General features: G+C 56.6%; 4 protein-coding genes across 14 annotated transcripts in view; 1 reads left to right on the top strand and 3 right to left on the bottom strand.

Moving 5' to 3' along the window:
- The window catches only part of MEGF8 (multiple EGF like domains 8), a 39,986-nt gene extending 32,735 nt beyond the window's left edge, over positions 1–7,251 (bottom strand). For both annotated transcript variants that reach the window (XM_023651368.2, XM_023651367.2), the window contains exons 1-4: positions 6,333–7,251; positions 1,463–1,626; positions 1,055–1,261; positions 34–214 (exon numbers count right to left, since the gene is read on the bottom strand). In XM_023651368.2, coding sequence (XP_023507136.2) covers positions 34–214; positions 1,055–1,261; positions 1,463–1,626; positions 6,333–6,519 — 739 coding nt within the window. In that variant the 5' untranslated portion in view covers positions 6,520–7,251. The remainder of the gene's footprint in view (positions 1–33; positions 215–1,054; positions 1,262–1,462; positions 1,627–6,332) is intronic.
- A 139-nt stretch (positions 7,252–7,390) lies between these two features.
- Positions 7,391–25,169, top strand: PAFAH1B3 (platelet activating factor acetylhydrolase 1b catalytic subunit 3). Of its 3 annotated transcripts, none has more exons than XM_070224524.1 (8): positions 7,391–7,470; positions 21,608–21,695; positions 22,285–22,789; positions 22,903–22,996; positions 23,188–23,277; positions 23,963–24,079; positions 24,157–24,279; positions 24,847–25,169. In XM_070224524.1, exons 4-8 carry the CDS (start codon positions 22,919–22,921, stop codon positions 25,132–25,134), a joined length of 696 nt encoding a protein of 231 aa, XP_070080625.1. In that variant the 5' UTR covers positions 7,391–7,470; positions 21,608–21,695; positions 22,285–22,789; positions 22,903–22,918; the 3' UTR covers positions 25,135–25,169. The 3 variants fall into 3 exon arrangements, with proteins under 3 accessions (XP_070080625.1, XP_005596340.1, XP_014595289.1); XM_005596283.4 differs by lacking the exon at positions 7,391–7,470 and adding an exon at positions 20,674–20,833; XM_014739803.2 differs by lacking the exons at positions 7,391–7,470; positions 21,608–21,695 and having other exon boundaries at positions 22,414–22,514.
- On the bottom strand, positions 7,678–16,639 carry TMEM145 (transmembrane protein 145). Of its 7 annotated transcripts, none has more exons than XM_023651422.2 (15): positions 16,442–16,639; positions 15,615–15,689; positions 15,421–15,498; positions 15,252–15,338; positions 15,056–15,157; positions 14,872–14,956; positions 14,688–14,759; positions 14,506–14,574; positions 13,768–13,848; positions 13,608–13,686; positions 13,374–13,467; positions 12,185–12,357; positions 11,209–11,329; positions 8,988–9,194; positions 7,678–8,020 (listed from the first exon to the last, which is right to left on the bottom strand). In XM_023651422.2, exons 1-15 carry the CDS (start codon positions 16,559–16,561, stop codon positions 7,940–7,942), a joined length of 1,524 nt encoding a protein of 507 aa, XP_023507190.1. In that variant the 5' UTR covers positions 16,562–16,639; the 3' UTR covers positions 7,678–7,939. The 7 variants fall into 7 exon arrangements, with proteins under 7 accessions (XP_023507190.1, XP_023507189.1, XP_070080610.1 ...); XM_023651421.2 differs by having other exon boundaries at positions 7,678–8,498; XM_070224509.1 differs by lacking the exon at positions 15,421–15,498 and having other exon boundaries at positions 16,442–16,637.
- Positions 18,443–20,533, bottom strand: PRR19 (proline rich 19). 2 transcript variants are annotated; one of them, XM_005596285.4, is made up of 3 exons: positions 20,288–20,533; positions 19,071–19,677; positions 18,443–18,985 (listed from the first exon to the last, which is right to left on the bottom strand). In XM_005596285.4, the coding sequence occupies exons 2-3, from the start codon at positions 19,669–19,671 to the stop codon at positions 18,513–18,515; spliced, it is 1,074 nt and encodes a 357-aa protein (XP_005596342.1). In that variant the 5' UTR covers positions 19,672–19,677; positions 20,288–20,533; the 3' UTR covers positions 18,443–18,512. The 2 variants fall into 2 exon arrangements, with proteins under 2 accessions (XP_005596342.1, XP_001916672.1); XM_001916637.5 differs by lacking the exon at positions 20,288–20,533 and having other exon boundaries at positions 19,071–20,264.
- Positions 25,170–26,078: the final 909 nt, after the last annotated feature.

The following is a 26,078-nucleotide window of genomic DNA, read 5'->3' on the forward strand; positions in this document are numbered from 1 at the left end:
TTCCAGACCCCAGACGCATACCCATCTGCTCACCTCCAAAAACAGCCAGCAGCCCGGGTGGGGACAGGAAGGCACCAGCCGCCCCAATTCGGGCAGAAAAGGCAGGGTCCTCAGCACTCACGTTGTGCCACCAGCCAGCCCCCTGGTTCTCCCACAGGTGCAGGTCACAGGCGCGTCCCAGGAAGCCAGGCTCACAGAGGCATGGTCCCAGGGGCTGGGGCAAGGGGACACAAAGGCAGAGATAGAGAGAGAGAGGAAAAGACAGAGAGACAGGGGGAGGAGAGACATGGCCAGAGTGAGACACACAGGGAGAAAGACAGAAGGCGAGAGACAGATAGGAAAGGAGAGAATGGAAAAAGAGATAGAGAGGCAAAGGGAGAGAGAGAGGGAGACAGACCAACAGACAGAGGAAGAAAGAGAAACAGAGACACAACCAGAGGAAGAGAGGTGGAGAAAAGCAGACACACCAACAGAAAAAGGGAAAGAGAAAAAGAGAAAGACCCAGAGAGAAAAATGAGGACAGACAGAAGACGACCGGTTGGAAAAGAAAGACAGTCAGTGAGGTCAATGTCTGCTAGGGCTGGAAGAGCTCAGATCTGGGAGGTCAAGGCAGGGAGGGCTCCAGGCATGATCCAGACCCCAAGCTGGATGTGCACGGCTTAGACCCAAGGTCAGTGGTCGAAAGTCAGAAGTCATGGCCAAGGGCCCATAGGTCAGACAGAGTGACTGGGTGGGAGGACAGAGTTGGGCCTGGCAAGAGGAAGAAGGCTGGGTTCACAGGTGAGAGATGGGTTATCGATGAGGACAGGAGTGGGCTCAGGAGGAGGGGCCCCAGCTGAAGGTGGAGTGGGTTGGAGTAACAGATGGGGGTAGGATCCGGAAGGAGAGGGGAGTATTGTGGGTGAGAGTAGGGTCCCTGATGGTGGGGGCGTCATGGGAGAGAGTGGGGTGGCAGGGGGAGTCTCAGGCCAGGGCAGTCAGATCTACAAAACAGCAGCGGTGGGTGTGGTCACAGATCAGGGCCCCAGGGAGACACAGTTGGGGACAGGCTCACCGAGGCACAGGTGCCATGGCTGCCACAGTAGGCTGGACACTCCTGCAGGCCACAGTCAGGGCCCCCCCAGCCTGGCTCACAGGCACACACCCCCGGGGGCCGGCACTGCCCATGGCTGCGGCAGCCACCTGGGCACAGGGAGAAGCGGAACGAAGCGTTGAAGCCCAGCAGGTTGTAGTTGGCATCGCTGAAGAGGTGCAGCAGCATCTGCAGGCACAAAGCGAGCAGGGCTCCAGGGACTGGACTGGGAGGGCGGTCCATGCCTGCCCCACTCCACCCTGGGGGACCCCACCTCCTTTCCTTGTCCCTGTGTCCTTCAGTCTGATGACAATTCCCTCTCGCTGTCCTCTGTCCCCCACACTCCACCTAGATCCTCCAGCCACAGCCTCACAGCCAGTCCCCACCAACCTTGCCAGAGGAAGCCTCAATGGGCGGAGGCCGGGTGCTCCCACTCAGACTGGCAAGCAGGTGCCCACGGGGGGAGTCACCGTCATACACGAACAGGTAGTCGTATGTGCATTCCGTGTCCAGAAAAAGGAAGTCCAGCAGGATCCGGTGCTGGGGGCTTGGGGCTGGGCGGTGAGAACAGAGCAGCCAGGCTCAAATGTGAACCCTCTCCCCACTCCTCCATGCAGCCTACCCACAAACATCAGGCCCTGTTCCGGGTGATGGGGGCCCAAAGATGAGTCAGACCTTGGCTCTGCCTTCGAGGGGCTCCTGGTCTCCTAGCCCAGGGAGATCAGAGCTGTGACAGCAAGAGGGATGGGACATCTGAGAAGGAATTACAGTATCAGCCCTGGAAAGGATCCCTGGGATCAGGCTGAACACCTCCCACTATGCAGGCAGGAAAATTGAAGTGCAGAGAGAGGAACCCCATCCCAGTGGCCACACAGAGCCTGTTCCCATTCATGCCTGAGCCTCAGACATGCTCAGGCCTGAGGGTCAGGGTTCAGATCATAGCAGAGAGGCACACTCCCAGATGGAAAGGGCCACTGTGAGGGTCCCCGTTCCAGGCCCAACAGAGCTCTAAGGGAAGAGGCCGGTTTCTTCCCCCTGGACAAAGGCCAAACCTTAGAGCATCACAGCTCTCTTCTGCCCCGACCCAGGCTCTCATTTATGTTTATTGTAGCGGCTAAGGGCATAGACTCTGGAGCCAGACTGCCTGGGCTCAAATCTTGGCTCTGCCACTTACTAGCTACTAGCTATGTGACCTTGAACAAGTCACCCGCCCTCTCTGGATCTGTTTCTTCAGCTGTAAAGTGGGGATATAAGGGTACTGTGGTAGATTCAAACTTCTTGGCCACTCCTCCCATTGAGAGGTGAGGGCTGATTCCCTGCCCCTGTATCTGGAAAGAGCCTCAGAGACCAGCTTGACCAATACAAAGCAGCAGAAGTCACGTTCTGGGACTTTCAAGGCTGGATCAGAGGAAGCCTTGCAGCTTTCACCTGGGCCTCGTAGAATGCTCCTTCTCAGAACACAGCTGTCATGCTGTGAAAAGCCAAGGCCACATGGAGGGGCCACGTGTAGGCGTCCCAGCTGACAGCCCCAGCTGAGCTTCCAGCTGACAGCCAGCATCAACTGGCAGCCCTGTGAGGCAGCCTTCTTGGACATCCGGCCCAGGTGAGTGTTCGGATGACTGCAGCCCCAGCTGACATCTGACTGCCCCCACGAGAGGTGATAACGCAGGGAAAGTGCTTAATGGGACCCAGCACTTCATAAGTGCCACTAGTCCTAGCACTGTCACTATTCTTGCTCTCTGCCAGGTCCTGGTTCCAGAAGGTTCTCTCATCCCACATCTCACACTGGGGCTCAGGGAAGTCTTCTGGGCTAGGCAAACGAGGAGACCTGGGTTCCAGCTCTGCCCTGACCTGCTGGAAGACCCTCAGCCACGCCCCTCAGCACACTCATCTGTACACCGAAGATGCTCATCCACCACTCACTAGCTGTGTGATCTTGGGCCAGTTCCATGGGCTCTCTGAGCCTCAGTTTCCTTGATGTAAAATGGGGATAATTCTCCCTACTCACCAGGGCTGGTGTGAGGATTCAACATGATAATGACCCCAACATGACAGCCCAGGCTTCCTCCTCTTTTACCAGGACCACCGATCCAGCCTCCTTCCTGGCCTCCCAGCCTCCTATGGGTCCCTGAGGGGTCTTCCCAACTCGACATCTGGCCCTGGCCCTCCCCTGCTCCATGGCTCCTCACGACCCACAGGAGAAAGTCCAGCTCCCTAATCTGGCGTTTAAATTCTCACCTTGTCTCACAACACCCCACTGCCTGCAGCTCTATCAGGAGCTGGGTCTTTGCACAAACTTCTCCCGCTATCTGGAGTACATTCTCCCTTCCGGCAGCAAACTTCCCAACCTCCTCCAGGAAACCTTCCCTGATGTCTCCTAGCTGGGTTAGGCGCCCCTCTTTGGGGTTCTCACTTCCCGTTGTAACCTTCATTCCTGTGGGCCAGGACCATCTGTGTCCAGGTCTGGGTCTCCTGCAGCCTAGGAGGCCCACAGGTCTGGGCCTGGGCCTAATTTAACTTGGGGTCCCTCCCTGGCATTGTCCAGCACGGGGCCTAGCACTGAGCAAGGGCTCAGGACGTTCTGGGTGAAGGAATCAAGAAATGCACAAAAGAAAGAATACTGAAGTTGGTAACTCTCCTTCAGGCTCTAACCAGAGTCAGCGAGAACATCACACACAGACCCCAAGCCGTGGTCTGGGGAATGCGGAAGAACCATTCAGCCACACCAGGCAACTAGACCTCCCAGAATCTTACCAGCTCAACGAAACTATAAAGCTCTGTTCCCGGATCACAAGTACATCTTTGTTAAGAGCCTGCCAGAGGCTGGCTCACCCTCTGCCTTGCCCAAGTTCCTCCCTAAGTTCAAGGTCTCCTGTTTCCACCCAATGTGGACCCAAACCCCCATGCCATCCTGGACAGAGATCCAACCCCAAAACCACTTGCTATTCAAAAGTAGGATACCTCTTATTCACGAGGATGTTATGAGTTCTGGGTACAACAAACTGTGCACGTGGTACAAAAGTTAAGTTGCATATTTTTTAATAGATGGGGGAACATGTTGCTTCTTAGAGGTGACAGCCATTGGGACGGATGGGAGATCAAGGGGGTCTGGAAGTCTCCCAGACTCCTCCCTACCCCAACATCCAGCCAGGTGGTCCCCAAGTCTCTTTGGTGAAGCTTCACAGACATTTCTCTGTGCTCTGCACACCCCTCCACCTCCTTAGCCCCCGTCCCAGTTCAGAACTCATCTCCTGTAAGACTAACATAACAGGCCAAGTCTCTAGTCTGCCCCTGACGCAGCCTGCCCCTGATGCCCCACTCCTGCTCAAAGTCCTCCTGTGGCTCCCCATCAACCCCAAGAGAAAAGTCAAGCTGCTCAGCATGACATTCAAGGCCCTTCTTCCTCTGCTTCTGGCGCCCTCCTCACACCCCAGCCAACAGTCCAGCCAGATCGGACAAACCTAGAAATGGCTCCTGAGACACACCAGCCTCTCTTTTGCCTTTATAGAGGCCGTTGCCTTTTCTCACACAGTAAACTCTTATGCACGCTTCAGAACCCTGCTCCAGTGGCAGCTCCTCTGTAACCCTCGACAGAGTCCTCTCACTCCCCTAGGCCCATCTACTCAACCTCCTTTCATCTCAGCCCTGAGCACACTAGGGCCTGAATATCTGTATACAGCCCTACCATCTCCAACCAGGCTGGGGCTCTCAAGGCTGGAGAATGACTTATGCCCTCAATATATACACATATTTTCTATTCTGTTCTCATCCTCAGACAGGAATGGCCCCCACATTGGGGACAGACACACTCAACCCCAAGAAACATGCTTCATCCATAACCCACATAACAGTCATAGAGACCTTCTAAAACATAAATCAGATCACGCCCTTCTCCTGCTCAAAACCCTTCCATAGCTCTCCACTGCTCCCAGACAAAGACCATGCTCCGAAGCCTGCGAAGGGAGGCCCTGCATGATCCAGGCCCTGTCACACCTCTGGCCTTTGCCCAGGACCTCCTCTGGGGGATTCCCACCCCATCCTGGAGGCCAGCTCCTACATCCACTGCCAAGGGAGGCATTCCTGAACTCTAGCCACTGCCTTTAGACTTCTCTTCCACCTCCCTATTGCCTTCAGGATATAGCTCAAAATCACAAGGTTCTGCACGCTCTGGCTCCTTCCAACCCTCCAGTCTCTGGCTCAGTTTGTCTTCTTGTATTCTGCGTTCTAGCACACTGGACTTCTAGCTCCTCAAAAGCATCATAGCCTCCAGCTTGCAGGTCTTTGCACAGGCTGTTCTTGCCTGGAATGCTCTTTTGCTCCCTCCTACGCATGCCTCTGGTCTCAGCTATAGCCCAAGCTAAGTCAGATGTCTTCTCTGGGCTTCCCACTCCCTGGGGGTGGGTTTGTCTCACCCACTGGACTGGGGCCTTTGCACAGGCTGTTCTCTCTTCCTGGAATGCTCTTCCCCTTCCTCCTCCTGGCTAATTCCTATTGGTCCTTTAGGTCTCAGCTCAGACACCTACTCCAGGAAGCCCTCTTTACTCTCTCTCACCCCCAGGTCAGGTACCTCCTCTGGGCTCCCCCAGGCCCTTGGGGTTCCTCCATCACAGTCCCAACTACTCTGGGCTGTCACTATTAACGTCTTTGTCTCCCTGACTGGATTCCAAGCCCCAAATCATCAGAGATTGCTGGGGCTGTCTTGGTCGATGCTATGTCCCAGTGGCAAATAGAATGTCTGGCACATGAATGACTGAAAAAGTGCTTTTATTGAATTACTTTTAAAATAATAAAAGTATTAATCCTAATATCATTTATTGAGCATTTACTATGTGCCAGGCATGTTAAATATCTGTTCTCATTTAATTTGAACCACTCTATGGTGGGTACTATTATTATCCCCACTTGGGGGGAGGGGAAGCTGGCCCTCAGAGAAAGGAAGCTACCTGCCCAAATACACAAAGCTAGTAAGAAGTGGAAGCCAAATTCGAAGCCAGGTGGTTGGGCTCAGAGCCTGAGTTTCTAACAATTACTCAGAATATCCTTCACCCATGCTTCTGGCTTGTAATTGATCATATAGGTCTGGGTTCAACTCCCCCACCAGGCTTCAAGGCCTTCCAGGGCAGGGCCCAGGTTGGCTGCAATTTGGAGCAAAGGGCCTGGACCAGAACCGGGCTCTGGGAATGTGGTGAGTGGATGAACGAGTGCACAAATGAATGAATTAGCGCATGAGTGGGTGTGTGACCCACGCGGCCCCACTCACCCTCGATGAGCCACTCGCAATTGCCATTCACGCTGTAGTTGCCCGCACCATCCGTCACGAAGCCTGGCGCCTCCCGCAGCACTTGCCGCTGCCCCTTGCAGTCCCCCGCCAGGGCCCCAGGGGACAGCGGCCCCAGCACGGCCAAAGATAGAGCCAGCGCCGTGGCCAGAGCCTGGCCCACAGCCATTGCTGCCTCCCGCACTGGCCCTTACGGATGGGACGGGCCTTAAAGCCCCTGAGAGGCCCTGCAAATGCGACCTCTATAGACGGGACATGGCCTTGTAGACCGGGGGGGTCCAGGCGTCGCAGTTCCCGAGAAGGGAACCGCCGCTGTTGACCGGCTCTAGAAGCCGAAGGGTGGACCCTGTAGATCCAGGGAAGACCCTGTAAATGAGGTCGTTATGGGCGGGACTGACCCCTAGGGATCGTGGGAGTCCCTTACAGACACGGGCCCCCATAGGCTGGCCGACCCCATAAACGGTGTCCAGCAGTTACAGACGCGGGCCGCTGTAGACCGAAACGGACCTTATGAACGGGTGGGTCCCCAGAGGGCGAAGGGCTCTACAGCCAGGCGGGGGCCTACATAGAGGGTGCGAGCCGGTCCAAGGCAGGCCGGGATGGTCCAGGAGAGAACGCTCCAGTCGGGGGCGGGGCGCGAGCGGGTGCCGGGGGCGGTGCCCGTCTTCAGGGGCTTGGGCCTGGACCCCATAGACGCATTTCCTTGCTCACCCACCCGCGCCTCCCTCCGGAGCCGGATGAACCAGATCAGAGAGATGAGGGGATGCTCGGGCCAGAGCGGCCCGGGAAGACCCGCAGGGAGTGGGACGAGAGGGTGGGGCCGAGCGGCCGCTGTGGGAGGGAGGACGCAGAGGAGACGAGAAGCAACCAAGTCGCAGGTCAGAGCGGCCCTAGGAGGACTGCGGAGCACCCAACCCCACCCCTCCACAAAGGGAGGTTTCCGGAAGCCTCCCCGCCCATTTGTTCCCGGACGCATGCGCAGCAGTGACCTCCTTGGCCTGCCAAACCGAGAAATTACACATGCGCAGTGCTAAAATCCTAACCGAAACTCGGGATGCAGGTGGCTGACCAAAGCACGTACCACTGGAGGGCGCCTCTAGCTCTGACTGGGAAAGTGAAGGTAAAAATAAAGGAGCCATACAGTAAGAGGGCTCCGCTACATGATTTATATCTTCATTGCTCCCAGATTCTGGGTTAACGAAAGGTCAGATTATGTAGTCCCCTCCCAAAATGCCGTTTCACAGATGGACACACTGAGGTCCCGAGCCTGGAGCGGTTCTTGCTCACCTCGGCCTCTGAGCACCATCAAGATGTAAAAGAGGCCATCTTATAAATAAAAACTCAACGAATCCTCTTTATTTTGGCAAGAAGGGGGAAAAAAATCTTTCTGCCAGGGACCTGAGGGAGGGCCTCTGGGATGGAAATAGGGGTGGACAGAGCACGGGTCCGAAGTCATAGAGATCCAAGGGAAGGTTTCAGCGTCGAGACCACAATATCCGTCCCGGGAGCAGTGGCTCAGGGTCGCAGAGTCCTGGAGAGTCACAAGCAGGGTCCCGGCGATCGTCACTGGTGTCCCAGGGTCCAGCGGGTCAGAGGTCTCGGAGGGGGCCAGGGGGCCGAAGGTCTCGGAACAGCGGGAGCCCAGAATCCGGCGCCGCTCGGGGCAGGGGCTGAGGGAGGGGACGGGGACAGCGGCTCCCGCGGGACCGTTTGGCACAAGAGTCGGGGGGGGGAGGAGGGGGCGGGAGCTGGACACTACGCACCCCTACCTGGGCGTGCGGGGTGGGGAGGGTCGGGAAGGCCCGGAATAGCCGAGCCCTGGGGCCAGGATAGAGCGGGGGTCTGGAGCCCGGCCGGGGCCCGGCGCGCGGCCCTTGGGGCAGGGGCGGGCAGGGGTGCTCAGACCGGGGGTGCGGGGCCCCCGGCCGTGTGCATGCTGAAGTATTCGGTGAAGCCGGTGTGCGGCGCCGCCGTCTGGGGCACGAGCGGCTGGTAGGGCGGCGTCGGGCCATCCCAGCTCGGGTCGGCCGCCTTGGGGAACCGAGCGGGAGGGGGCGGGGAGGCCGCGCCCGGATCGGCCGTGGTCACCACGCGGCCCCTCGGGGCCACCGCCGCCGCCACCGCCGTCTCCTCCACCTGCTTCCCGGCCTGGGAGGGGGGTCAGGGTCAGACGCCGTCCGGGACCCACGGGGGGCAGATGCGGCCCCGAAGGCCCGTCCCCCTCCCCCCAGAGGACGCCCCCCTCCCGAGGTGTGGGCGAATGTGTCAGTCAGGGAAGGAGTGGGTGGCGGGGCGCCTAGGCAGCGGGGCTAGGTACTCTGGGGGCGGCGTCGGGGCGCGCCGGGCGAACTCCGGCGGCGGCCGGGAAAGTGGGGGGGAGCCGCAGAAGGCCGGCGGCGGGGGCACGGCGCGTGGCGTCTGCGGGGGCGTGCACAACAGCGCCAGGACCCAGTCCGGCAGGGTGGGCGCGGGCGCCTGGGGAAAGTCGCGGCGCGGCTTTGGGACGCGGGGCGTGCGAAAGGCAGGGGGCGGGCTCAGGCGCTTGGGCCCGGGGGGCGGCGGCGGGGCCGGGAGCGGGGTCAGGTACTCCAGGGGCGGCGCCAGCAGCTCCTCGGGCGCCGGGGGCGCGGGGCTTACGGAGGAGGCGGGCGGGGGGATGGAGAAGAGCTCCGTGAAGTTGGGCACCGAGTCGCTGATGAACGTCACGTTCCCATAGACGTGCTGCGGGAAGGTCTTGTCCGCGGATTCGCTCCCTCCCGGGCCCGGGGCCGCGGCTGAGGCGATCTGCGACGTGCGCACGTGGTACGGGAAGTTCTTGTTGGCGGCCGATGGGCGTGTCATGATCTGGGGCGAGGGGCGGGCGCAGGTTGGAGAAGCACGGTCCAGGCCCCAGCGGTTCCTAATGATTCCTCACTTGACGACCTCCACCCGTCCCTGAGACTCTTCAACTGGACTAGGCTCCTCCTCTAGGCTCTCACAGTGCACTGGGCTCTGACCTTTTTCCTCCATCACAACTCATTACTCTGCCGATGCTTCCTCCATCAGAGCCCTGATCACTGAATTATCACTGACTGGTTAAGCTTCAGTGTCCTGCACTGTCCAGTATGATCGCCATTAGCCACGTGTGGCTATTTAAATTTAAATCAAAATTAAACTAAAATTTTTGTTTCTCAGTCACACTCACCACATTGAAGTGCTCAATAGCCACATGTGGTTAGTAGCTATCACACTGGACAGCACAAATTATAGAACATTTTCATAAACACAGAAAGTTCAATTAGACAGCAACTGATAGACTCTAGAATGTTAGCTCCATGAGGGCAGGAACCTGACTGTTCTGTTCCCTGCAGAATCCCCGATATCTTCTAGAATGTGTCTGGCACATAAAGGCTTTCAATAAATATTGGTTGAATGTAGAGATGTCTCCCCAGTTAGTCTGGTAGACCATGAGGGCAGGGACTGGGTGTGACTTGAGCACTACACAGGGGAGCCTTCTAAGGTTGTGCTGAGTAAGTGAACAAGGAGCTGAAACCAATGAGCAGTGGAATGCCAAGAGGTGGAGCTGTGCTGAGCTAACGTGAGCATTTTTAGGAAGGAAACTGGCTGAAGGTGAAATATTGCAGAAAGGGCACTGCGTTTGGCGTTCTGAGCCTGCACTCCACCTCCCCGCCTCACAGCTCACCAAGTGTGGGATCTGGGGCACGTTGATTAAACTCCCTGAGCCTCACTGGGGAAAAGGCATTGCAGTGCCTACTTGGAAAGATGAGGAGAGAGAGGGTGGATATGAAAACCACTGGTGCAGAACCTGGCACATGGTGGGTTCTCGGTGTTTCTCTACTCTCTGTCCTTTTCTGACTTCCTCCAGAGCCTCAAGATGGACTGTCCCAGGAAGGTGAGTCTGTACCTAAGTCAGACTCTGGGGTAGAAGATGGAGGACCTAGCCCCCTCCCTCAATGCACATGGTGGACCCCTGGGGACAGGAGCTGGGGCCCTCAGTGATGCCTATTTCCCTGTCTGGCTTCCTCTTATGCCAGATCTTGTGGTCTGCTGGAGAAGGACTGGGTTCAAAGTCCCCGCCCTGCCACCAAAGGCCATGAAGCCCTGGCAGGTAGCCTCCCCTCTCTAGGCATTAGCTTCCCCTGTCTGTATAGTGGGTTCAATGGCTGTTATCCATCCCCTTTCCTGGGGCTGCTCTGATAATCAAAAAAGAGGGCAGGGATAAATGCATATGGTTCCTAACATGAAGCAGAGGCTGATTCAAGATAGGTGCCCACTGAATGATTGATGGATGGATGAAGGAATGAATATAATAACTGTCACCCAGAAGGCCAGATAGGATGTGAACCAGGGCAAAGAGGTTTGGTGCTGGTCCTCCTGATGCCAATCAGATCCAGGCCCCCTGGAGCCCCAGCCAGGCCCACCCCAGCTGCTTCTTCCTGGACAATGGCCTCTGATGGAGCAGCAGAGATGGGAGGATGTGTGGGGGAAGGGTGAAGTAGAGACCAAGAAGCTTGGGGAAGGCAGTGGGGATACACAAGGACAATGTGAGAATCTGCAAACACAGACAGGAATGGGAATGGAGAGGGGGACAAAGAAAGAGGGTGGGGTTGGGAGAAGAGACCAGGACACAAGATGGGAGAGAGGAATAGAATAGGGTGGACTCTGGGGGAACACAGTAGAGTAGCCTGCAGGAACTAGCAGGCTCTCTTAAATAAGTGTCTGTTGAATGATACAAGAGATAAAGTAAAGGAAATGGATCAAGAGCTCAGAACAGAAGGTTCACGCAAGTCAGGGATAAGGAGCCTCATGCATCCTCTGCCCATCGGTTTCCCACCCCCACCTGGATGCCCATCCTCACCAGGAACACGCCATGGGCATACAAATGGATACCCAGCTGGATGCCGTTAACAATCTTCTCCCGGGCCCACTTGGGGATCCCAAAGTTGGCAATCAGGGCCATGATGGGAACCGCAAAGAACCTGAAGGAGAGGTATTGGGTGGGTAGAGACACTGCCCCTGCCCTCTACCCCACCTGGTAGCCCCAACTCCCCTGCCATGCATAAACACAGGCCCCAGGCGGGTCCCAAAGGAGGGAAGCCAGTGTGACCTTCAGAAGGCAGAGGTTAAAAGAGGGCAGGAATTGCACTGGCCTGGGAAATTGTGAGGGGCAAGGACTAGGTTGAATTTAACTCAGTTCCACCCCACCCCAAATCCTGGCGCCTGATAGAAAATCAATAGATGTTTGAAGAATGAGTTAACATATGATAATAACAATTAAGAACTTACTGCATGCTAGACCTGTTTCTAAGCATTTCATATATATAAACTCATTTAACTCTCACAGTGACTATGAGGGAGTTACAGTTTTCATCCCCATGAAATAGGTGAGGAAACTGAGGCAGAGAGAAGTTAATTGACTTGCGTGAGGTCACAATGGTTTACAAGTTTATAACTGGGATCTGAACCCAGGCAGTCTGGCTTGGAAGCCACCTACTTTACTGCTATGTTATGTTGAACGATAAAAATTACAACTAGCTTTTATTGAACATTTACTGACACAAAGCCCCCATATACTGCCCTGTGCATGGTCAAGATAACCGTCTGCAGGAGATACTCTTAACAGCCTTTCTCCATGGGTAAGCAACCTGAGGCACTCTCTTTCACTTTGGGAAAGTAATTTTTTCCAAGTCACAAAGTGAGTAAGTGGCAGACTCTGGTGACAGCTGCCTGACTTGAAAGCCCATCTGCCTCACTGAGGAGGGTCTGAATTGGGGATAGCCATTTCTGGGGAGCCCTGGGAGGCAGGGACAGATTGGGGGCCCAGCACATCTCACCAGAGGGTGTAGGCAGCAAAGAAGGGCACGTAAAAAGGCTGCTTCTCCGGGAAGTGGCGCAAGGAGATGAGCACGGCGTAGCAGAACCACACGTAAGCTGCCACCTGCAGCCCAATGAGCCCGTAGCCCGCCGGCGACTCATACGTGTACAGTACCTGGCCCGGGTCAAAGAACTGGACCCAAGGGAGAGGGTTCCTCATAGCCCTGGCCTCCTGCCCTCCAGACCCCACCCCTGGGCATCCAGGGGGCCAGAGGGACTTGGTCAGGACACAGGCAGCGGGAGAGCAAGGGATGGAGATAGAATCATATAGAGGTACAGAGAGAGGGTAAAAAAGAGAGGAAGAGAATACATCCACTACTGTGGGCCCAACACAGGGCTAAACAACCACATGTGAACTTTTCCACTGGCACTCAATGAGCTGGATCTTATTATCACCCCACTTCACAGAGGGGGAAACTGAGGCTAAGAGGGAGCCTTTTGGCCAAAACCACAGGTGTTATAAAGCATTAGAGGGGGCCAGCCCAGTGGCACAGTGGTTAAGTGCACACGTTCTGCTTCTCGGCTGCCCAGGGTTCACTGGTTCAGATCCCAGGTGCAGACATGGCACCGCTTGGCAAAAGCCATGCTGTGGTAGGCATCCCACATATAAAGTAGAGGAAGATGGGCACGGATGTTAGCTCAGGGCCAGTCTTCCTCAGCAAAAAGAGGAGGATTGGCAGTAGTTAGCTCAGGGCTAATCTTCCTCAAAAAAAATAAAATAAAATAAAAAAATCCTGATCGCTCCTGAGAGCATAAAAAAAAAGAGCATTAGAGGAGGCCCCCTGGAGTGGGTAAGACCTTTCTAATTTTACAGAGGGGGAAAAAGGCCCAGAGAGGGGGGCCATCACCCAAGGTCAGCCAGCTGGGAAGTGGGAGACCTAGTCTGTGTAACCCTTGAATTCTTAGTCACGACGTTGAGCACAAATGTGACAGACAGTGAGAGGCAGAGGGAGGAGGAAGGAAGCTACTCAGAGATGGTGAAGAGGGGAGGAATGCACTTTGACAGATGGGAAAGCAGAAAACTGCAGAGAGAGAGAGCCAGGACTAGTGGATGTGGGGAAGGGCTAGCAGACAGGTGGAGGAGGCCACCAAAAGCTTGGAGGGGTGGGAAGGGAGGGCAGGGCCTGGGCAGTGGCAGGTAGGACACACCTCAGCCTCATAGATGAGCAGCACCACGTGGGTAAGGGTGTACAACGTCATGTAGACAGACAACTTCACGGAGCCCGAATGGCTGATGCGGCCCCTGGCGGTAGGCCATGAGGGGAGACAGCAGGGGTGGGGTCTGTCAGGGAGGAGGGGGCAGCCACTCCCCAGACCTGTCCCCCTGCCCCACTCCCTAGCCCAGCCACCCCCCAGCACTCCCTCCCACCCCAGCCTGGGCACCGTGTCACCGTGAATCCCTTCCCCAGAAGGATGAGCATCAGCAGGAAGATGAGGAAGCTGGAGGAGAAGAGCAGCTTGGCTGAGAAAAGGGAGGAGACAGTGGCTCAGATGCAGCTCGGAGAGGAGCCCGGGCACCCTCCCCAGCCCACCTCATTCTCACCCAAGATCTTCAGACTCTCGTTGCCAATGCCATCAGTGGCATACTGGCCCCAGTAGATGCAGAAAAACAGGAGGCTCAGGACTGAGGGGAGGATGGGCAGAGAAAGGAAAGGACAGAAACCAGCTTTGGAGCATCACTGTTCCCTAGCACTATGACCCATATGGCCAGAACCCCTCCTTCATCCCTGTCAGGATTCTAGACCATTTACTCCCACCGACTTCTTAGGAGACTCTGGAGTCCAGGTCCCCAGCCCCTCCTCCCTCAGACCCAGGAATCTGGGCCCCCAGCCCCTCCTCCCTCAGACCCAGGGGTCCAGGCCCCCAGCCCCTCCTCCCTCAGACCCAGGGGTCCAGGCCTCCAGCCCCTCCTCCCTCAGACCCAGGAATCTGGGCCCCCAGCCCCTCCTCCCCCAGACCCAGGAGTCCAGGTCCCCAGCCCCTCCTCCCTCAGACCCAGGAATCTGGGCTCCCAGCCCCTCCTCCCTCAGACCCAGGAGTCCAGGTCCCCAGCCCCTCCTCCCTCAGACCCAGGAATCTGGGCCCCCAGCCCCTCCTCCCTCAGACCCAGGAGTCCAGGTCCCCAGCCCCTCCTCCCTTAGACCCAGGAATCTGGGCCCCCAGCCCCTCCTCCCTCAGACCCAGGAGTCCAGGCCCCCGGCCCTCCTCTCCCAGTACCCAGGTATCTGGGCCGCAGGTCCCTCCTCACAGAACTCAAAAGTTAGGATACTCAAAACCTCACCCTCCACTCCTGCTGCAGCCATGAACATTTTATAAGTTGTGTGGAGCAACTGACGACCTTTTAGCAAATCTGGAAGAGGGGTAGGGAAGGTCGTTCACAGACAGGAAGGGAAAGCAGCTCATCTCCCCCAACCTTGCCCCCCCCAATATCTTCTAACTACCCCCACCATGTGCTGTACTCACATCCAAAGTAACAGGAGAGGAAGAAGATGAGGATAAAGATGAGGAGGAAAGTCACATCTGTCTCCAGGATCCCTACCGATTTGGTGGAAGGAGAAAACTGTTCAGTCAGGCTGGGTGTCCCTCAGCAGGCACCCAGCTGTGGGCTCCCACAAAGATCCTGGCTTCTGGGTCCCCATATGCTCACCAAATTCATCAGCCGAGAAATGTCGTGTCCAGAAGGACTTGCCATTGGTGAGGACCATCTCGTACTCCAGCTGCAGCCCATCTCCCTGTAGGGAGTGTGGAGGCCTAAGGGGGGCTCTAGGCAAGTAGGGGCTCAGCAGCAAGGCAAGGAGGAGAAGGCCCAGGTGGCCAGCCCAGACCCTTACCCCACACTTGCTGAGTGCAATGTACCACCACCTTTCACGCACTGAACGGAAACTTCGGCCGCTGGAGCAACTCAGGTAGCGCGTCCCCTCCTCTGACACCACCTGGGGAGTAGAGAGTAGAAGGCTGAGCTCCTCTGTGCCATTCCCAGGCCTCTGACCTTCAGCACCTGCCCACTCCCCCAGGCTGGGCCCATACCTGACAGCCTGACCAAGCATACTGGGTGGTGAGGTTGATGACCTGGTTGTTCTCCGGCCTAATCACTGATTCCTTGGCCAGGCAGTCCTGGAGAAGGCAGGGACATGGTTGCTCTCTGGCCAGCCTTGACCTTCTCCCTCCTCCCAGATACCCTCCTCACAGCCTTCACCTTGTCCCCTGCCTTGTACACGGCTGGCCACTGGGATGGGTCATCAAAATAGAGGAGGATGTTCTGACAGCACTTGGCCTGTAGACCCAGAGATTTCAGGGTTTGGGGGAGTGCAGGGAGCTGGGGCAGCCCTTGCCTTGGGAGGCCAAGGGAGTATCCAGCCTCAGCGGGAGGAATGGTTGGGGTAGGCTCACCTCAGGATATCGGAAACGGAAGTCCAGTCGGCCATAATCCGAGAGGAAGCAAAATCTCGTCAGGAACACCCAGTCCTGGAAGAGGGGCCCAGTCAGACCCTCTTCGGAGTCCTTCAAGAACTCTCCTCAACTCCATAGACCCCCAACTTTTCTTCCCTACCCTCCAGTACCCAGTTTCCCAAGAAGCATAAGGGGACCAAGTCACCTCCAAAATTCTTCCATGATCCCTTCACCTTGGGTCCAGGATTCCTGCCTCAGATGTCCCCCAAGTTTCCTCCCCTCCCCTCAAACACTTCTTCCATTTGCTAGGCACCCTGAGAAAGACCCTGGAGAGCCAGATCCCCATCCCGGCCACCTTCGTCCCAGACACCATCTGATTGGCATCCCCCCAGTTATCCACACACATGCCCCCACGGTGGTCCCAGAGACCATCCGTGCTGAGGAATATTCCAAACGGCCCTCTCCTGGTCCTGAGCAGGAGTGTGGACTCCAGGCTCGCTGCGGAGTGAAAAGTGCTGTCCCTTCAGCACCACCGCGGCGTCCCCCCACCCCCACCCCAAACTCAGACTCTCCCAACCCGGCCCCACTCCCTGCCCAGCTCTGACCTCAGTGTCCCTCCTACAACCCCCCTGAGTCAGTCTCAAACCCATGGCCCCCCTATACCCAACCCTGACCCAGTCCCCCATTGCCCCCGGCCCCACCTCCCCAGTGGCTCCCAGGGTCCGTCCGGGAGGGGTGGCAGGGGGCGCGGCGGCATCCTTCCCTCTCCCCTCCTTCTCGTCCCCTGGGGGCCCGATGGGTGGTAGGGGAGGGCCTGGCGCGCTCACCTCCTTGGAGCTGAGGTTGCCCCGCACGTACTTGGCCCGGGCGCGGGGGGGCAGTGGCAGCAGCAAGAGCAGCAGTGGCGGCAGCAGGAGGCGCAGAGCGGGCGCGCGCGGGGGCTCCATTCCGCCCGCTCCGGCCCCGGCCCCGGCCCCGGCTCCGGCTCCGCTCCAGCTCCCGCTCCGGCCCGGCGACGGCGGCGAGAGCGCGCGGGCCGGCTTGCGCGCGCCCCCGATTAAAGGGGCCGCCGGGCGCCGCGCTCTCCGCCCCCTCCTCAGGATGGCCCGGCCTGGCCCCTTCCCAATCCCTGTTAAAGGAGACGCCCCTTTCCCATCCTCTCCTCTCCGCCCCAGCCCCAGTCCTCCCCTCTGGGAGTCTCGCTGATACCTCCGGCTCCCCGTCCCAAAGTGAACTCACATTCCCCCAAGTCGTACCTCCTCCCGACTGCCATCTCCGGGACAGCCCACAATCCCTAGACCCCAACTCTGTCCTGACCTCCCCCAACTTAGCCCCCAAATTGCTCTTTGATTGCTTATCCCTGCCCCCATGCCAGGCATCCCCAGCTGGGTCCTCTCGAGTTGCCAGCGTTCCAGATCCCTTCACTTTGTGAAGTGCCCACAGAGACACAGAAGGGGCAAACCACTTGTTCTGGGCACACAAAACAGAGGTTGCAGAGAGCCCTCAGCCACAACCACTACACCCTGCTACCTGACCCTGTCCTGTCACTGTTTACCAGGGTGTGAACTGGGGTTGCCCTGAGGCAGACAGGTGGTGTGGTGAGAAGCCCATGAGCAGACTCTGAAATCAGTTGCTTGGGTTCAATCTCAGCTTTGCCACTTCCTCCCCCATAACACCACAGCCAAATCATAGCTAGGTGATCTCCCAGGCCAGTCCCCTCCACACTGGCACTGGCCTTATGGTTACCCAGTAGGCAATGGGGAGCCCTGGAAAGGCCTTACAGAGTCAAGTCCAAGCCCCTCAGCTGGATTTTCCTGATAGATTTCAACAAACATTTCTAGCTTCATTCCTCCCCTTTCACTGCAGAAGACTTGCTGCCCCTCAAAATACCATTTAAAAACCTTTCTAAGGCAAGGGGCCAAGTCTGTGAAACACCTTCAAGGGAGAATGTGGGCCCCATGAGAAAGGGCCCTCTGCTACTTGGCTTGAGCTAGTTGTTGCCAGGAGGGATAGTAGGTCTGCTGCCAGATCCTTTTCTTTTTTTTTTTTTTTTCCCCTGAGAGAAGCCAGAAATGCAATCTTTTTTTAAAGGCAAACTGTCTGATTTGTAACAGTAGGCAATTAATTCAAAAATTTAAAATATATCATGGGCCAAAGAAAAAAGTCTGTGGGCCAGATCCAGGCCTCATCTGCTATTCCTGCCCTGATCCTGCACACTCTTCCTGTGCCCAGCAGACCAGGAGCCTCTCAAGGACAGGGCCCAGACGTGACTCAGTCTAGATCCCAGCATAGCCTAGAGATATGGGCCGAAGGAAAATGGTCCCATATATCCTATTCACCCTCCTCCAGGCCTTGCACATGCTGTTCTTCTTGCCTGAAATGTTCTTTTCCTCCTCTATTGGCAAGTTTCTACCAATCTTGAAAAACACAAGGGTCTGTGTCAGCTCCTTTATGAAGACCTCGCTCATCACCAGGGCACAGTCACCACTCCCTCCTCTGACTCCTTCAGCCCCTGCACCTCTCTCTCTCTCTTATGCAACCACTGGGGCTGGGACTCTCTGTAACTACCACTGGACTGGGAGTCTCCTAGGGACAGAGCCTATGTCACTCACTCTGGGGCCCCAGCATCATCAGAGCTCAGAGTTGGGCACATAGGTGGCCTCCGTGGGTAGATGTGTTGGACTAACTAAAGCCCCAAGTTTCTCCAGCCTGCTGACCCCTCAGGCCCTAGGAAGGTGACAATATTACCTTCCTTTCCATCTTGGACCCAGAACTCAGAGCTAAGGAAAACTGCTCTCCTGGGTCAGCCACTCACCGAAAATCAAGACCATGAAGAAGGTACTTTATTGAGATGATTAGGATTGTGGGATTCCTGCTCCCAGCCCAGCCTCAGCCCCCTCAGTACAGTCTCATGGGTGGGAAGGACCAGGCCTCTGGGCTGCTCTGGGCCACCACCCAGGAGAGGCTAGGCAGTGGGGCAGGGGAGGCGGGGCTCCAGTCCAGGGCAGAGGTTTGGGACAACAAGGGTGATGGTGGCTGAGGCAGGGGCTGTGGTGGGCCAACCACCCTGGGCCGGGGAGGGGGTGGTGTGGCTACCAGCCAGATGCTTTTCAGCAGGTCAAAGGCTGTTGGGGGACCCCAGGCCGCTGCGGATGGTGAAGGCAAGGAGGGTAAGGGGGGTGTCCAGGGACCTTTTGGTGGTGCCAAGCTCACTCTGTGTATAGCGGGAGTGCTGGAGGAGTTAGACATGGTGAAGGTGAGCTCCTTTGTCCCCTGTCGCCTCTTCTGCCTCCCCTCCCCTGCGGCCTGCTCAGGGTTGTTGATCCAGGAGGGTGTCATCCTTCGTCTCTCAGGGCCCCCAGGCTTGGTCCCTGGCACAGAGGAAAAAAGCACAGGGACAGCTGAGCTAGAGCAAACAAAGGGAACAAGAGCACAGGGGGCAGGAGGAGGGCTCACCTGGCAAGTGTGGCTGGCAGTCCCGGAGCACCAGGGTAAGGTCGGGCACACAGCCATGGCAGGCCTGTAAGGTGCCCACGATGGCATCCCTGGTCTCTTGCACTAGGTTCCTCCTGGGGAAGGCCTGTGGCAGAATCAGCTGGCACTGCAGCTCCTTCAGCAGCTGCCCCAAGCCAGGGAGCTCTAGGGGACTGGGTGGGCCTGGGCCCGAGCCTACAGGCACCTGCTTCTCCTTGCTCCTTGACTGTGGGGCTGGTTCTTGGGCCCTGCCTGGGCTTGGGGAGGACTTAATGGGGAGTGCAGGAGTGACTGGCTCCAGGGACCCACTGCTAAGTAGCCGTGCCACGTCCAGAGATTTCACCTCATGGTTGAAGAGACCCCGGTGCTCCCGGCTCAGCCGGCCCTGGGTTATGACCACGAGCTTGTGGGCATTAGGGGCCACAGGTGGATCCCGACTGGCCAAGGGAGGATCCTGACGGACCAATGGCCGGCGGCTGCCCACCAGGGCCTCATTACGCTCCCGCCTGGTCTTCCTGCGACGGACACGACCAGTTTTCTCAGGCCTCTGGAAAGGCCGGGAGGCTGGCCCCCGGGGATCCATGGTGTCCTGGAATGTAAAGATAGGGTGGTCATCAGCATGCAGATAAGTCAGGGACCTAAAAGCGAGTAGTGAGAAGAGGACATAGTTTGGGGTGAGGCCAGAGTACTATTCAGGGAGACAAGATGAGAGAAAGGGAGCAGGCAGAGAGCAATGGGAAAAGGCTTGGTCAGGGAAGGAGTCTTAGGGGTAGGGTGGGGTCAAGGGAATCATGGTGAACGGGAAGATTTTTCAGGAACTAGAGAAAGGGTTACTGGGAACACGAACATGAAGAAATAGGTAAAAGATGGGGAAGAGATCATGAGACTGGAGGGATCTGGTGAACCAGAAAGGGATTTTAGACAAAGGAGAAATCCAGGGGTAGAGGAGGTAGTGGAGAATGGGGAAGGTGGAGAGAGATGGTAGAGAGAGAAGGGCAGGAGAGAGAGACAGCGGTAGAGAAGTTGGACAGATGGAGAAAACCTAAGGAGGACAGAAAGGGTGGCAGAGGAGGTATCAGGGGCTGGGGCCTGGTCGTGGCAGGTAGGGGGGCTAGGGTAGGAGACGAGGCAGGGTGGGGCAGGTGAGGTGGAGAAGTAGGGTATGGTTGGTGCGGCAGGGTGGGGCAGGGGCACCTCACCTTCTTTTGCCCCAACAAACCCCGCCCCTCGCCAACCCCACGTGGCTGTGGGACACAATGGCTTCTTTTCGGCGGTGACCCCAGCTCACGACGCGCCCAGCACTCTTCCAGGCCTCACGATGGGCCTCTTGCGCACCGCGCGCATGCGCGTGCCCCTCCCATGCCCTTTGACTCCCCCACCCCGGCACGAGGCCCAGGGGACGCGTGCCAGGCGCGCGCACAGTGCCAGTTATAGCCCCGCCCCCCAGCCTCACTGTCGGAAACCTCTCTCATTTGTCCTTAGAAATCTCCCATCCCCCAATTGGCTGTGAGGTCCACTAGGCCCGCCCCCTTCCCCAATTCTGATTGGTTTAGACATCTATTGGAGAACTTCCTGTCTGGCGCGTGAGATGAGGCAAGGTGCAAGGGAAAGACAGGACTGTGGTAGCGCCCATGTGCGGGCAGTCCCCTCAGTCAAAGACTTCATCCCTTGGGGCAGGGGGCGCAGCGGTTAACTTCCCACGTTCTGCTTCTTGGTGGCCTGGGGATCGCCAGTTAGGATCCCAGGTATGGACATGGCATCGCTTGGCAAAAGCCATGCTGTGGTAGGCGTCCCATGTATAAAGTAGAGAAAGATGGGCATGGATGTTAGCTCAGGGCCAGTCTTCCTCAGCAAAAAGAGGATTGGCAGCAGTTAGCTCGGGGCTGATCTTCCTCAAAAAAATTTTTTTAAAAAAAGACTTCATCCCTAGAGAATGAAGAGCCTTCTTCACCAGAGCCTAGAGGCTCTGGAGCAAGACTAACCTAGGTTCAAACACCCAGACTGGCACATTTGAGCTGTGTGACCTTGGAAAAGTGTGAAACTGCTCAGAGCCTCAGTTTCCTAATCTGTAAAAAGGAGTTCGGAATAGTACTTCCTTCATACGGTTGCCGTATGAAATGAGCCAATACAGCTAACTTGAAACATCGCTTGGTGAACGAATGCCTGGGATCATTTCTCACAAGCTTTGCTTCAGGAGCTGCCTCTCTCCCTCTCCAACATATCCATTTACACTTCTCCCCTCAGACTTTAAAATCAAGGTATGCCAGGGTGTTCCCCATGCCCTGATAAGTTATATTACCTATGAAATATTACTTGCCCAATCTTCATGATCTTTCAAAGTCTAATTCAGATACTACTAAGAAAGCCCTCGTCTTCAGAGTCCTTCTCTTCCTCCTCCCCCCGAGGCCCTTTGTATCTCCCTTAATCACAACCTTGATCCTTTTCCCAGCTCTATGTCTGGATCTGTCTCCCCCAACACACGGGCTGGGATCTGACCCATTCATTTAATATTCGTTCAGCAGGTACTTGTGAGCAGCCATAGTACTTGGTACTATCGGTCAGCCCTGTTCCAGGCAAGTGGATTGAGGCAAAACATAAACACAATAAGTAAGACCCATCTCTATATCTCAATATCAACCTACCCAGAAGGAATGAATAGATAGGAAGCGTCCCATCTGGGAGTGAAGCTACAGGAATGTAACTAGATTTAGGGGGATGTGGGACCTCCATCTGGTCCCCAAGAACAGGGAAATCTGGGAAGACTTGAGGTCTGAGATCAATTTGGGGTGGGAGATGGGGGTGCGACCTTAGGTGGCTTTGGCTGTGGATGCAGGTTTCAGAGCCCAGACGCACCAAACTTAAGTTGTTGGTCTGTCATGGGTTTAGGGAGGGGACTAGAGGCCACAGATCTGCAAGATGAGCTGCGCGGGAGGGGCGCCAGGCTGGACCTGGGCCTTGCAGCGTCTCTAATTTCCTTTCTCTTTCTGCGTCTTCTTCTACCCCCCTTGCAGGGCCTATGATGTCCGTAACGCAAAGACATAGTTTAGATCTTATGCCATAAAAACTGGTGTTTTTGAGCAGGGGAGGCCCACGAGGAGACAGGCTCACTAAAGTCCTGGCGCTGCGTTAGAGGGTGTCTTTACAACTGAGCCTCCAATTTTCAGATTTTGCCATCTTCCTTTTCTCTCCCCCACAGCAGTAGAAAATGAGAGCGTCCCCTGCTAGCCAGGTGCGTACGAGCCACCCCCTTAAAGGATCCAAGAATGGACTCGTCCACTCACTCCCCTCCCCCCACACGTGAATGGAACACCCCCTCCCTCCCCCCACAGTAGGTGGTCCCTTCCACACAATTCTCGTCCCACAGCAAATGGTTTCTTCCTCCAAGGAAGAGCGCTAGATTTTCCCCGCCCACTCTCGGCCTTTCAGGTAGTTCGCCCCTCCCCATGACGCCTGTGGGGTGGTTTCTCCCTCCTCCCCCACGGGTGCTAGATGGTCTCGCCTCCCCCATCCCCCCGGTGTCCGGGTGCACCAGCCGCCGCCGTTGCCGGGGAGTCGGTGGCTCCGGCGGGAAGCGCCGGACGAGCCCACTGCGCGGCCGCTGTGGGGGGAGCAAGAGCTCCCAATTCCACCTCCCCTCCTAAGTGAAGGTTTCCGCCCCTCTGGAGAGGAGGCGGTGCCCGGATCGGCCATCGTCCTCTGCTGTGAGTGCGGGCGTCCGGCTCGTCCATTGTTGCCTGGAGGGGTAGGGGTGGGCGTGGCGGAGCCACCTCCTCCGAGAACCCTCCCAGGCCGACCTCGCTCGCTCATCGTGCAGGAACAGCGGCGCCAAGATGAGCGGAGAGGAGAATCCAGCCAGCAAGCCCACGCCAGTGCAGGACGTGCAGGGCGACGGGCGCTGGATGTCCCTGGTGAGCGACCCCGCCTGCGATACTCAGGAGTCCCCAGGGGACGGAGGCGCTCAGGAGAGCAGCTAGTTCGCGCCGCTCTCACTACTTGTTTGGGAAACCGAGGGTAGTTGTGGTAGTGCTGCCTAAGGAAGCAGGGCGGGGTGGGCCCGGAAGCGCGCATGGCATTGACTCCCCCTTTTTCATCGCCGAAGCACCATCGGTTCGTGGCCGACAGCAAAGATAAGGAGCCTGAAGTCGTCTTCATTGGGGACTCCTTGGTCCAGCTAATGCACCAGTGCGAGGTGAGACTCGTCTCCCTCCTCCTGCCCCACCCAGGCCTGTGCCCTCACTGACATACCTGGACCAGAGCCCAGGCTAGGCAGGGTATGGGGTACCCTAAATAACCTCAGGTAGCGCGGGGCACTCAGAATCTTGGTGTAGAGTGCAACATTCTACTGAGAAGGAAGTGTGTGCCCTGGCTTTGTCAGATTGAATTTGTGTATACTGAGACTTAGAATGAGGCTCCACTACAAGAAGATTGCCCAAGGTGAGGCTCTTTATTGTTTGCTTAAAGGAGTGCACAGCCCTAATGGATTTCCACAAAGCTATAGTCATTTCCACGAAGTCAAGGTCAACTGTAATAGCACTTCTCCAAGCGGCTCAATTATAATATCTTTCCACTAAGCGAGGTTAAACCGTAATGGCTTTCCTCAAAGTGAGGTTCAACTGTAATGCTTTCTGTTCAATACATGGTCTAAGCAGAATGGGTTTCCATAAAGTGAGTCTTGCTTCTGTGGGGTCCGTGAAAGTGACACTATAATAGGTTTGCATAAAGGGAGGTTTGACCATACAGGGGTTTGCTCAGGGTAAGATTTAACCAGATTGCTTCCATTAAGCAAGGCTCTTCCATGATGATATTTGGTTAACACTTAGCATGGTGGTCCATGCTGATTATGCCCCTGTGCCCACACCACTTCTTGCCCACAGATCTGGCGGGAGCTCTTCTCTCCTCTGCATGCACTTAACTTTGGCATTGGTGGTGACAGCACGCAGCATGTGCTGTGGCGACTGGAGAACGGGGAGCTGGAACACATCCGGCCCAAGGTGAGCAGGTCTTGGTGGGCAGCTAAAGCACCCTTAGCCTGCCCCCTCACCACTTCTTCGTGCCTTTCTTTCCACAGATTGTGGTCGTCTGGGTGGGTACCAACAACCACGGGCACACAGCAGAGCAGGTGACTGGTGGCATCAAGGCCATCGTGCAACTGGTGAACCAGCGGCAGCCCCAGGCCCGGGTCGTGGTGCTGGTGAGAGGGTGGGAGGGAAGGGAAGGAAGATTAGTAGTCGTCTGGGACCCCCTGAGGTGTAGCCATGGCTGGCACAGTTCTGGGCAGCTTGGCACAGGGCAGTGGCTTTCAGGCAAAATCTCGTGTTGAAGCTTGCTACACCCCTCAGAGCAGCTGTAGTTAAGGATGCGTTCAGGGACCAGTGAACCCCTTTTGCCCAAGGGACTGCTGGAGATTCTGGGAGTGTTGCAAACTCAAAACACTTAAATAGTCAAAAGTTGTCATGCATTCCTGGGGTGAATCTAGGCTCCATCACTTTAGCTGGGAAAGAGGGACTGACCCTTTGCTATGATGTCAACATTTTTATGAGTGATACTTGGAAAGAGGCTGGCACCCAGAAGGTTCTTACTGAATGAGATCTCAGACGTGGTATCAGGAACTACCCTTCCAATCCCCCACTTTCCCATCCCCAGTGTATTCTGCAGCTGGGGACTTCGTGGTGGGGGGTGGAAAAAAGTCTGGCACAGAGAACAGGATACCTACATGCTGGTAGGGTGTCTCCTCACACCTTTTGGTGCCCCTCCTCAGGGCCTGCTACCAAGGGGCCAGCACCCTAACCCACTCCGTGAGAAAAACCGACGGGTAAACGAGCTGGTACGGGCAGCATTGGCTGGCCACCCACGGGCCCACTTCCTGGATGCCGACCCTGGCTTTGTACACTCAGATGGCACCATCAGCCACCATGACATGTATGACTACCTGCATCTGAGCCGCCTGGGCTACACACCGGTCTGCCGGGCCCTCCACTCCCTGCTTCTGCGTCTGCTGGCCCAAGACCAGGGCCAGGGTGTCCCCTTGCCAGAGGCCACACCCTAAGCATCCATCTTCCCACATTAAATTCTTGCTCCTGAGTCTTGTTTCCTGCTTTATGGCCTAGCCCATCTGGGTACCTCAACCCCGATCAGTGTGACCCTGCAGCTCTGCAGGGTGTCTTTTTTCTCCCCAAGGCAGGCATCACCAATCTACCAAGACACTCTGGTTCTTGCAGTCAGGCAGACTTCTCTCACACTGGTGCTTCAGGCAGGCACTACCCATCAGTAACATAATAGGTGAAACCAGTTTGCCAACACTACCCTATAGGAGCAAGGTCAAACAAGAATTCTGGAAACAGCTACCCAACACAGTCAAAGCACACCCAAAGCATTCCTCCAATCTTTGCCTGTGCTCTTCCCCTGGCTGGAACTTCAGGTGATCTGGTCCTAGCTTAGATGCCATTTGCTGTGGAAGCTCCTTAACCCTCCCACCCCCAGCAGTTATCCCTCCACACAGGGCGTGGGTATCTGTTTCCCCAGAGGAGCACTGTCTGCTGGCTGTGACGGGTGTAACCCAGGAAAGGCTCCTTCTGGCCTGGCTGCAGTGCTGGTTCAGGCCACATGGGGGCAGCAGGGGTCACTTTGAGGACAGCGCAGTACTCTGGGCAGACTGGCCTCCCCACCTAGTGCCACCTCTGGGCTCAAACCTCTCAGGACCAACTGGAACTTTGGGGGTGAACTGCCCTTCTTACAGCACCACATCTTAGGCCTTCCCCAAGCCCGTGCATGTTAGATGCCTGTGAAAGAGGGCAAATAGGCATCGTGACTCCCAAGCACCAGAGCTGGAGAGAGGCTGTGCCCACATGGTCCCTCTGATGTTGGGAGGGTGTGGTCCTGGATTTGGTCCCCCCATCTCACTGAGGGGAAAGTGTATAGCTCCGTGGCTGTCTGAGGACAGGACTGGCACAACCCACACCCCTTTCCCTTTAGAGCGAGCAGCCACACAGG

Source organism: Equus caballus, chromosome 10 (genome assembly GCF_041296265.1).
Source record: "Equus caballus isolate H_3958 breed thoroughbred chromosome 10, TB-T2T, whole genome shotgun sequence".
Classification (NCBI taxonomy): domain Eukaryota; kingdom Metazoa; phylum Chordata; class Mammalia; order Perissodactyla; family Equidae; genus Equus; species Equus caballus.

What these genes read in the sequence shown, in the direction of transcription:
- TMEM145 (XM_023651419.2), bottom strand. Translation starts at nt 16,561, where the DNA reads ATGGAGCCCCCGCGCGCGCCCGCTCTGCGCCTCCTGCTGCCGCCACTG. An exon ending in GCAACCTCAGCTCCAAGGAG is followed by an intron (nt 15,690 to 16,441) that starts GTGAGCGCGCCA and finishes CCCCTCTTCCAG; the next exon opens with GACTGGGTGTTCCTGACGAG. An exon ending in ATGCTTGGTCAGGCTGTCAG is followed by an intron (nt 15,158 to 15,251) that starts GTATGGGCCCAG and finishes TCTACTCCCCAG; the next exon opens with GTGGTGTCAGAGGAGGGGAC.
- PRR19 (XM_005596285.4), bottom strand. Translation starts at nt 19,671, where the DNA reads ATGGATCCCCGGGGGCCAGCCTCCCGGCCTTTCCAGAGGCCTGAGAAA. An exon ending in CTGCCAGCCACACTTGCCAG is followed by an intron (nt 18,986 to 19,070) that starts GTGAGCCCTCCT and finishes CCTCTGTGCCAG; the next exon opens with GGACCAAGCCTGGGGGCCCT.
- PAFAH1B3 (XM_070224524.1), top strand. Translation starts at nt 22,919, where the DNA reads ATGAGCGGAGAGGAGAATCCAGCCAGCAAGCCCACGCCAGTGCAGGAC. An exon ending in TGGAACACATCCGGCCCAAG is followed by an intron (nt 24,080 to 24,156) that starts GTGAGCAGGTCT and finishes TTCTTTCCACAG; the next exon opens with ATTGTGGTCGTCTGGGTGGG. An exon ending in AGGCCCGGGTCGTGGTGCTG is followed by an intron (nt 24,280 to 24,846) that starts GTGAGAGGGTGG and finishes GCCCCTCCTCAG; the next exon opens with GGCCTGCTACCAAGGGGCCA.